Source organism: Nothobranchius furzeri, chromosome 11 (assembly GCF_043380555.1).
Source record: "Nothobranchius furzeri strain GRZ-AD chromosome 11, NfurGRZ-RIMD1, whole genome shotgun sequence".
NCBI lineage: Eukaryota > Metazoa > Chordata > Actinopteri > Cyprinodontiformes > Nothobranchiidae > Nothobranchius > Nothobranchius furzeri.
In genome coordinates, this window is record NC_091751.1 from 35,066,261 (window position 1) to 35,077,079 (window position 10,819).

At 43.7% G+C, this 10,819-nt stretch overlaps 1 protein-coding gene across 1 annotated transcript; it reads right to left on the reverse strand.

The window, feature by feature from the left end:
• Positions 1–1,396: 1,396 nt before the first annotated feature.
• Positions 1,397–9,504, reverse strand: LOC107383702 (zinc finger protein 567). Its single transcript, XM_015956480.3, has 2 exons — positions 9,251–9,504; positions 1,397–3,540 (listed from the first exon to the last, which is right to left on the reverse strand). The coding sequence occupies exons 1-2, from the start codon at positions 9,414–9,416 to the stop codon at positions 2,321–2,323; spliced, it is 1,386 nt and encodes a 461-aa protein (XP_015811966.3). The 5' UTR covers positions 9,417–9,504; the 3' UTR covers positions 1,397–2,320.
• Between the last annotated feature and the right edge of the window lie 1,315 nt (positions 9,505–10,819).

Sequence of the window (10,819 nt, forward strand, 5' to 3'; positions counted from 1 at the left end):
GTTTAGGCCCAGAATTAAACAATTATTTAAACAATACTCTTTTTCAGTGTTCCTGTTCATCCTAACTCACAATTTCTTTTTGGTTTGCTTTCAGCTACAAAATTTAGAGCTGAACTTACAAAAGTTGTACCCCACAAAATCCCACTATTACCTAAACAATCAATAATTGTCTCGCTGACTTTCAATGTTCAGCCAATTTTCTAAGATCCTTGTTTATGTGGATGATGGTTTGATTGCATCTGACGGTGCAGAACCTACCCTGGGACACAATGACAGAAGCTAGGCTGCCGTACACAGGTGCCACTGGTCCCTCCGACCACTTCTAGCAGGTAGGGATTGTGAAGTGTCTTGCCCAAAGACACAACTGTGACAGACTGAGCAGGATGCAAACTTGCAACCCTGTGATTTTAAGGAGGTGACTTCACCCCACTGCAACCATCATAAATGGCTAAAATATTTACAAAGATGTTCATAGAACAGACTGCTGGAGGACATACTGGGTTATCCAGGTTCACCCCTTTAGTTGTGCTGCAGCAGTAGGCTTAGACTGCTGGAGGACATACTGACCACACTGCTACTTTCTTCTACCACTTCTCTTTAATTGAATTATTTCCTGTTACTTTAGTAGTTAACTTAAATGTTTTTCTCAAGCCTGGTGTATGCTTCTGCATCAGCTCCACCAGGGAGAGACACGCATGGATAGACGGAAGCGTTTTGCCTTCAGACTTCTCCGTCTCCTGAGGAGTGTTGCAAAGCACTTCCCCTCCAGGACAGCAGAGGGCACAGCGCTTATCTGTGGTATCCTGTCATGTACGCAGTCCAAGATTGTGCATTTACTATTGTGTTTATATTGTTTTTTTGTATTTCAGAGACTTTTTGAACACAGACAAATTTGTCCCTCATTCTCCTCCACCTCTTCATGCGCTCACCACCTCTAAACCTACATTTTCCATCATTTCCATCCACGTGTGACAGTGTGAGTGTCCTGTCACAGTGTCCCAATTGATCATGCGCCCTGGCTACTTGGCCAAGGGGATGTCCCTTTGGCTGACTGGTTAGAGCGTACGACTCTCACCCGGGAGTCTGGGGATCGAATCCCGCCCGGGCCCTCGTTTATCCACCTTGCCACACACGAATCAAATGCTTGCTGTGATCTTTTCAATCCTTAAGTCAGTGTTACAATGCGGGAGGATCACTGAATGTTATTTGGAGTGGTGGTGAGAGCGATGGTCGAAGAAGGTGAAGATGGCTGGGGTGTAAACCATCATGTCTGTGAAAGGGAATTCACCATACAGTAGATACATATCTATGGGACTGCACAGCATACTGGATGTTAGCAGTTAGCATGCTTGAGCCATGTTGGTTAGGGTGAATACCATCTCACCTGAAAAAAACAGTTAAAAATGGGTAAAAAATATAGATGAAACAAAAACTGAGGGACCTGCAAGCAGACCGAATCCAGGACTGGAGAGAGAACAGACAGCTAAAACTTCCATATCCACGAGAAACTGTGGGGTCTAACCCCACACATACGTGAGGAGAACACGCTAACTCCACACATGCATGAGAACATGCTAACTCCATGCAGAAATGGTTGAGTCAGGACTTGAACCTGCAACCATCTTGCTGCGAGGCAACAATGCTACCAGCTGCATAACCACTCAGCCAAAACCCACAAGCTTCTAAATGATGGGGAAACCGGTTTCAGGTCCGACGATAACCTTGTTACACCAGCCGAAGTAAAAAAGGTGAAATATTTTAATAACGTCGCCTTTGGAGAAACGATTTTTCTGCAGTGACCATTCACCGGAAAGCGGTGGGATGGTGTTTGTACACACTCTGGGGGCAACTATCCTCATTCAGTATCTTGCTCAAGGGCACAAGGCCTATAGGGAACCGATCTCCCGACTCAGCCACGAGACCCAGGTGTGCTTCAACGGCTGCTTTGTCTCCAGGATTTGTTGTCGTCCAACCTACAAATGTAAAAACTAAAGTGTTAATACTGTGACAGTAAAGTATACTTAACCTTGTATTGGAACATCTCAGGCTTTGGCTTCAGCTGGAACGTTTCAGAGCTTCGTCTGGCCCTCAGGATGAACTTTCCATCCCAATAAGAATAATTATAATAACACAAAACAACAGAAACATTTTCTTTTTATCTCTTTAATTCTGAGGAAAAGTCTCATAAACTCACATTCTGTTTCAGCATCAACACGTTTCACAGGAACGTGAGAACTCGTTTTCAGCTTTTTCCTCTCAAACCGGGAAGAGTGTTTCTGCAATTGTTGGTTTTCGGATTATTTCTCTTCGTCCATGTGTCTCAGAGCGAAACCTTCTCACCTGTGGGAGTTTCCGCGTGAGCAGCTAAACGTCTCTTACGTGAAACCAGACTCCCATCTTCGTGGCTTCTCGTGTGGATTTTCAAATGCGACGAGCCTTTAAACGTCCTCCCACAGGTGTCGCAGGTGTAGGGGTTCTCACCTGTGTGGATTCTCATGTGGACAGTTAAGCTGCTGTTGTGCCTGAAACAGCCCCCGCACATTTCACAGGTGTAGGGCTTCTCACCTGTGTGGATCCTCATGTGGCTCGTCAGGCTGCTGCCGTCGGTGAAACTTTTCCCACATCTCCTGCAGGAGTAGGGCTTCTCCCCCGTGTGTGTCCTCATGTGTCTCTTCAGCTTGGACGAGTCTTTGAACCTTTTGTCGCAGGTGTCGCAGCCGTAGGGCTTCTCACCTGTGTGGGTTCTGGTGTGGAGCTTCAGCTTATCACGGCTTCTGAAGCTTTTGTCGCAAGTCTCACACGAGTATGGTTTTTCGTTGGAATGGATCTTCATGTGAAACCTGAAGGGTGTGCAGTAGCTGAAGCTCTTTCCACACATTTTGCAGAAGTACAGTTTCTCACCTGTGTGACTCCTCTCGTGATATTTCATTGAGCACACCTGATGGAATCTTTTACCACAGAAGGTACACACAAATGGTTTTTCACCAGTGTGGATCCGCTGATGAACCTTCATGTAGGACTTGGACCTAAAGACCTTCTTACAAACATCACACTCCACAGACTCTTCAGCTTTCTGGGTTCCTCCGGCTTTCTCTGAAGTCGATGAGCTTTTGACTTTTTTTAGGATTTTGGCTTTTTTTTGTCTCGGCTTCGGTTCCATTTGCAGAGCTGGTTCAGAATCTCGCTGCTCACTTTGATCTGGAACCTCAACAGCAGGAGAATGGGGAGGGCATATCTGGTCACTAGTTGATGGTTCTGGTTCACTCTGGTCCTCATGGTCATTGGTCCCCATGAAGGTGTCAGATTCTTGTTCCAGAACCAACTGCTCCTCATCCTGGCTGTTGCAGGGATCCTCTTTAACCTGTGGAGGTTCTGGTTCCTCATGTTCCACTTTAACCTGTGGAGGTTCTGGTTCTTCATGTTCCTCTTTAACCTGTGGAGGTTCTGGTTTGCTCTGTTCCAAACTGAAAGTCCTCTCTTGATTGTGGAGCTGCTGGTCAGTCAGAACCTCCTCCTCCTCCTTACAGGTACGTAGATGACCTGTGAGGAAAAGAGTAAGTAAGCTTTGGACACAGGAGTAGTGCTCCTGCCTCTCCCGCATTCTTTTCCTTTCCTTTTCTTTTCTGCTTCACTGTTTTTCCCACCAAAGTTTTCTGCTCAGTAACTACTGACCCCCTAGATCACCGGGACCATTCTCTGAAACTGACAAAAGAGTCAATAACAGCATTTTTGCTCTGACTTGACCTACAGCTTCTGCTTCCCTACGTGCTTCAGTGCCAACATTCAATTCAATTCAATTCAATTCAATTCAAAGATACTTTATTAATCTCAGAGGGAAATTAGAGTTTCAGTACACACAATTCTAAGATCAGACATACATACATGGACATAGACACATGACAAGAATTGGTGACTGTGGTCATTTGTAACCCGAGTCGCGCTACCTTAATAGAGATCAGAGGGTTTACATGAGGATTGGGTAAGGTGGAGGAAAAAAAGGCACTTCAGAGTTACCCTCCACAGGGAGGGCAGCTTTGCTATGCAAAAAACACCTCAGACAGAAATGCAACAGACTTCAGACATCACACAACATAAGTGTCCACTAGGTGGGAAGGTAGGGTTGGGGACTCTCCTCACATCAGTACATGCAGCCGTGATGAGCAGCGCTCCTCACCTCCGTTTGGACAGGGGAGGGAAGTCGTTGGGTTTAGAAAGCACAGTGACTCCTGGAAACGGTTCCACGGCCTTCACCGGTTACAGTCCCGCCCAGGCTGGGATCGGGAGACAGAGTTGCCATGGCAACAGCAGCATTCTTTGTTTCAGTGCCAACATGTTCCGACATCAACTACCTTACAACATCTCTCTCCCTTCATTTCTTCGGAAGATTTTCATCAACGTCTTTAAAAGATCTGTCATTGAAACCAAACTTTCTCGACTAGAAGTCAACTTGGAGATAAATGATCCGTTTGGGGATGACGACACCCTCCCACCTACTCTGGTCGCTTTAGCCAAGGACACAATTTCTGATCTCACAGACAGAATACCTTCAATGCATTCTAAACACCCAGCAGCCAAAAACCTCATCATCCATATTAGCTCTAAGGATATGAGGATGAGGGAAACAGAGGCCTTTAAGTAGGATTTTACTGCTCTGCTGACATCACTCCCCTAAAAACCAAACTTGATTATCAGCGGCCCCCCAGCACCCGTGAGAAGAGGAATGGAACATTTTTCACGGCTCCATGCTTTCAACTCATGGCCCTCATCCACATGTAACAAAGAAAACATAATTTATTTAGACAATTTCATCTTCTTTAGGGATCGTAGAAACGACTTCCTGTCGGTCGGATTTCGTCTGAAGAAGACCGGAGTTAGACTATTCAACTCAAATCTAGCACACATGTTGCATGTTTCTTGTTCTTCCCCCACATTCATCAAGAAGAAACACGAGGATCAAGTTAAGGAGCCAGCACTACGTTTCATTCCTCTGGAACCTCTACGTCACACCCGCCGAGACACAGACCCCCAGATAACACCCAGAATGTTCCCAAACAACGAGGTTGTCAATACGGCTCACAGCTCCACACAAGCCTTTTTCTCACAAGTCATCAGTGATAATATTAACAGTTTCCATGTTCTGTTTTCTACAGTCGAGAGGCTAACTAACCTCCCAGCACAGTGAGCCCCGGACTTCATATCTCAGACCAGATGTGATGAGTTTGCATCTTTCTTCAATGAAATAATCACAAACATTAGATCAGCCATTCATTCCTCTACATCAACTAACACAACCCCACCACTGACACAGCCACACAGCAACAACCTGGCCAGAACGCCAACTATCACCCTGATTAGTACTAAAACACTGAATGACGTAGTAAAGACCCTAAATTCCTCTACCTGCTGTCTGGACAGCCTGCCTACAAACTAAAATGTTTCTAGTTGCCTAAAAGCTGAGGAACTGGACACTGTTATCTGCTCTTTAACATCAGGTCTTTTTCCTAAACCACTGAAAACTGCTGCTGTGAAACTTTCTACAGAAGAGGAAACTAGATCCTCAGTGTTGAACAACTACTGACCGATCTCTAATCTCCCTCTGATGGAAACATCATTGAAAGAAGGTAATGACCCCAATAAACAACTATTTAGAGTCAAATAACATTATGGACGGTCTTCAGTCAGGCTGTAGACAGCACTACAGCACAGAGACTGCACTGATCAAGGTAATAAACGACCTTCGTCTCAACACTGATTCAGGTAAAGCATCTGTCCTGATGATGCCTGACCTCAGTGCAGCTTTTGACACTGTGGACCACAACGTCATTCTGGACAGACTCACAAACTGGGTGGGACTATCAGGCACAGTGCTTGGCTGGTTCCAGTCCTATCTCAAAGACAGGGGCGATGTTGTCTCTATTAGGGACTACCAATCAAAGCGGATCACCGTGACATGTGGGGTCCCCCAAGGCTCAACTCTAGGACCAGTACTCTTTAATCTCTATATGCTGCCCCTGGGTCAGGTCATACTTAATAACAACATCTCCTATCATAGCTATGCTGATGACACCCAGATCTACCTAGCCCTATCACCTACTGACTGTCGTCCTCTGGACTCACTCTGTCAGTGCCCAGAACAAGTAAACGACTGGATGCAGTCAAACTTTCTTCAGCTAAACAAAGACAAGACTGAAGTTATTGTCTTTGGCAACAAGAAGGATAGAATGGATGTTATTGCTCAGCTAGACTCCAGGGGAAGAAAGACAACGACCCAGGTTAGAAATCTAGAAGTTATCATTGACTCAGACCTGAGCTTCTCTGGACATATTAAGGCTACAACTAAATCAGCGTTTTATCACCTTCATCAAACATCAAGAGTCAGAGGTCTCATGTCCAGACCAGACTTAGAGAAACTTATTCATGCTTTTATTTCTAGTCGACTGGACTACTGCAATGGTCTCCTAACTGGTCTTCCCAAAAAAGCTGTGAAGCAACTGCTGCTTGTTCAGAATGCTGCTGCTAGTCTTAACAAGAACTAAGAGAACGGAGCACATCACTTCTGTTCTTAGATCTCTACACTGGTTACCAGTAAACTACAGAATAGACTTCAAAGTGCTCCTACTAGTTTATAAATCACCCAGTGGCATGGGACCAGAATACATGTCAGATCCCCTTCTTGTATAAACACAGGGCTCTGAGATGAAACGATCAGCTGGTAGAACCTCGGGTCAGAACCAAACATGGCGGAGGTGCATTTAGTTACCATGCTGCTCACATATGGAATCAGCTTCCCCATGACCTCAGATCTGCCCCAACCCTAGTGTTGTTTAAAACAAAACTAAAACCCTCATGTACTCATCAGCTTTTACATGAATGGTTTTTTTATCATGCATCGTGTCCTCTGTTATCTGTGATGTAATTGGTCAACCTTAAGTCTGTCTTTTCCTTTTAGCTCTAAATTATAATTTTATCTGTGTACATTTGTAATTTGTGTTCTTGTATTTGTTGTTGTGCTATTTAATGCTAATTGTAAAGCACACTGAGTTGCCCTGTGTTTGAAATGGGATCAATAACTAAAGCTGCCTTGCCTAAAATAAAACCCACAGAAACTCCACCACCACTGCTGGCACACATTTTTTTTGTTCTTCATAAAAGAATCAAAGTGAAACAGCTCTCAGAGCTCCTCTTCCTGCAGCGGCTTTTAGGGGTTATGCCTCTAGTCCTAGACCAGACTTTGTCCAGGAGTCCAGGAGGACGTGGACTTGATTCCACACGAGGAACGAAGAGTTTTTTCATGAGTTCTTCTGATGCGTCTGCATCACACAAATCAACACAGCCTCTCTGAGCATTTCACAAGAATCTGAGTGTTGGGAAACGTGAGATTCCGCTAACAAATCCACTCATAAAGGAACAAGGAAGTCAAGTAACAGACAAACCAAAATGCAAATTATCTTTGTAGAAAGTCACGAGGTAGGTGAGGAGCTGGGGGGTTTGTCTCCAAACAGCCGGGAGGTGATGGAACTCTGACTCAGACTTGTCAGACTTGTCAGACTTGTCTCCAACCGTGACGCTTTGATCCCTCCACATCCTCTCTGGAATGTGTGTGTGTATGTGTGTGTGTGTTTGTGTTTGTGTGTGTGTGCGTGTGTGGTTTCTGTTCAGTAACACTTCACAATAAGAATCCCTTTATTAATGTGACTCAGTGCATTATTAAGCATTAATAAACTACTACCTTAATAGCTTCCCCTCCCACCCCCGTAGCTAGTTAACGAGTTAGTGTCCTTTATGACTCGATGACCCCTTTTTACCGTCTCCTATAAAGTTATTATTGGGACACAAAGTCTAAAAGACTTTTTCTGTTTTACGGTAAAATCCAGAAGGAACAAACTCAACATTTAAAACATGTTAGCATCAGCTCTCACCAGCTTGTCTTTAGAGGATTCTGACATGGGTGACTGACGCTGAAGGGTCTTTCTCAGGTTTCAGGGTGATCTGGATTGAAATGAGCATTGCTGCAGGTTCAAACACAGATCCATATTAAATAATAAATCTATTCACTCTCAAAGTATGGGCTTAGGCACGTTCAACACATGTCTTAAGGCTGTTGTTGCCGCCACTACATGCACTATGATTTATTATTGTGTGATTGTTCAGTTAAACAATGTTGATTTTATATTTCATCATCAGGTTGATGCGGTGATAGCTTGCTCCTGATGTATTGTGTGTCCCATATTTTTCTTCTTCTAATCTTTCTCTTTCTGCAGGTCTAGAAGCAGACTCTTGTTCATTATTGTTTATTTTTGTGGACCCCCCCCCCCCCCCCCCCCTTTTCCCCACCTTTTGTCTTTTCCTTTCTCTTTCACCTCTGACTCTGTGTCTGGTCGGAATTACAAAGCATTCAAAAACAACAACAATAAAGTTTTAAGTATCAGGCGTGACATTATAAGCAGACGCTTTGATGCTTCACCTGAGAGTACATCTGTAAGGCTTGTTACCAGCATTCAGACATCAATTCTGTTTGCTTCACAGCCAGACAGGACACTGTAAAAAAAAAATCTATTTTTAGCCTCGTGCTACTGAAACGACATTATGAAGAATCATTGTTGTTAAATAATTCTTCCGAAGCTCCTAAAATCCCAGAGAGTTTTAAAATAAACTTAATTATGTTTCTTTTGGTTACAAACAGCCTGTTGAATGTTTCTGCTCTTATCTGTTAGATTCAATTCCCTTTAGTGTTTCTTTAAATTAACTTTAAATTAACATTTAAAGTAAATTTATTTACTGTTTTGATGAAATTGTCAGATAAAAGTCAGACGTGAATAATCAGATGTTTAAATCAAATAAATGAGTTAAATATGAATGTATTAGTGGTTTTTCATGTAAAACAGGACGTTTTACTCTTATCAGATTTTTTTTAATCCCAGGTTGATTATTTAGTTGTTTGATTATATTTTGCTGAATACATTTAACATAATTAAATATTTAAATTAGTTTAGAATCTGAATCTGAGTTTTAAATAAAAATCAAACATTTTGAGTCTTTTGTCTTCAGACGCTGATGGGTTTACGTCGTCCTGCAGGACACGCAGCTCTCACACAATCACGGTGAAACAAGCTAAAACCAGAGAACATGACTTCTGCTGAGCTTTGGGACGTTCTAATTCCTGATGTAATCTTTGCAGGGTTCTGAAGGGTCTGCTGCAGACCTCGTTCAGAACCCTGCAGGTTCCACCAGAACCTTCTGGACCACGTACCGGTGACTCTGCGCAGCCTGATCCACGGATCCCAGCTGATATCCAGCAGTCTGCGCTGAGCTTTCAGCTCTTCTTCGATGGTTTTCTCAAACTGGGAGAATATTTCCTCAGCAGCAGCAGCTAGGCGCTCGCTGATGAACTCTCTCAGATGCTGAACTAAAGACATGGCTGCTGAAACTCCTGAAGCATTCAGCTGAGAAGCAGCAACTCGGGTTGTGTGGGACAGGTGTGTGTTTGTGGTGCTGCGTGTAGGAAGGGAAGGTGTTGGCCAAAGGAAATTCACCCTACAGATCCAATCAGAGTGCAGATTTTAACAAAGCCGACCAATCAGGAGGGACTCGGGACCGAACCTACCTGAGTAAACACACGGAGCAAGTTTGGACTGATGGATTCAGGTATGAGCAGAGCCAACCTAACTCAACCCCAAAAAACAACAAATCAGAAAATATCTTCTTAAATAATCCGAAACGTTCCCGTCCAGCTGAAGCTGCTGATAAAGAGATGAAATACGTTTATCTGGAAAGGGACACAATACTGCTCATACGTATTCAAATATGCTGGATTATAGACAGGGCTAAAAAACTCCCAAAATGATGAGGATTAAGCACATTTTAATCCTGTTAGATTAAACCCTCTAATCCCACAAAACAACCAAAACTCAAAATAAATCTAACCTTGATCATCATTAAAAAACTAAATGATCTGTATTTGTATAGCACCTCCTTAGCGTTCTACAACCCCCCAAGGCACTTTACAACACAATCAGTTTTACATCCCTTGGCTTTGCTAGGAGCACGATGGTGTTTGAGGGAGTAAAGAAGATTTTGTACCGGAATGAAACAAACTGAGTTTAAAACTTTTAGAAGGAAATTTATTAACACAGACTAAGCTCTGGGCTGAAATGGAAACAAAAAGGTCATCCAAGACTGGGAATCAATAACAAAAGGAATTTCTAACTAATAAAACAATTTCTAATAATCAAAAAGCGCAGTGCCAAAGGGCTGGAATAAGGCTAAACGGATGAACACAAAAACTGCACCAAAAGGGTGAGCAAAGTCTCTCAATGAATGAGGACACACAAACTACTATTATTACTATAAACAAAAATTACCACTCAGGTTGCAAAACTAGAAATACCACTCAGGTAACGAAACTGGGAAAATACCACTCATGTAATCACACAACACTTTAACGTCTTAAACCGAGGAGAGATCAAGGAGAATCAACACCTCCGTGTCAACGCCCAACTGAAGTCTCTCCCAGAATGACAGCCAGGGAGGCTCAATCAATCTAACAGCCTGCAGCTGTGCAGGCAGAGTACTGAGGGCCTCTAGTGGCCAGAAAGTGACAGTGTCTGTCACAATCAGTCATTCACACATTCACAGCCTGGTGTTGATGAGCTATGATGTGGCCACAGCTGCTCTGGGGCAAGCTGTCAGAGGCGGGGCTTCCTTACGCTTGCGCCACGGGTCCCTCCGACCACCACCAGCAGGCGGGAAGGTTAGGTGTCTTGCCCAAAGACACAGCAGCCTTCTCTGGTTGGAGCCGAGATCAAACCTGCAACTGTCT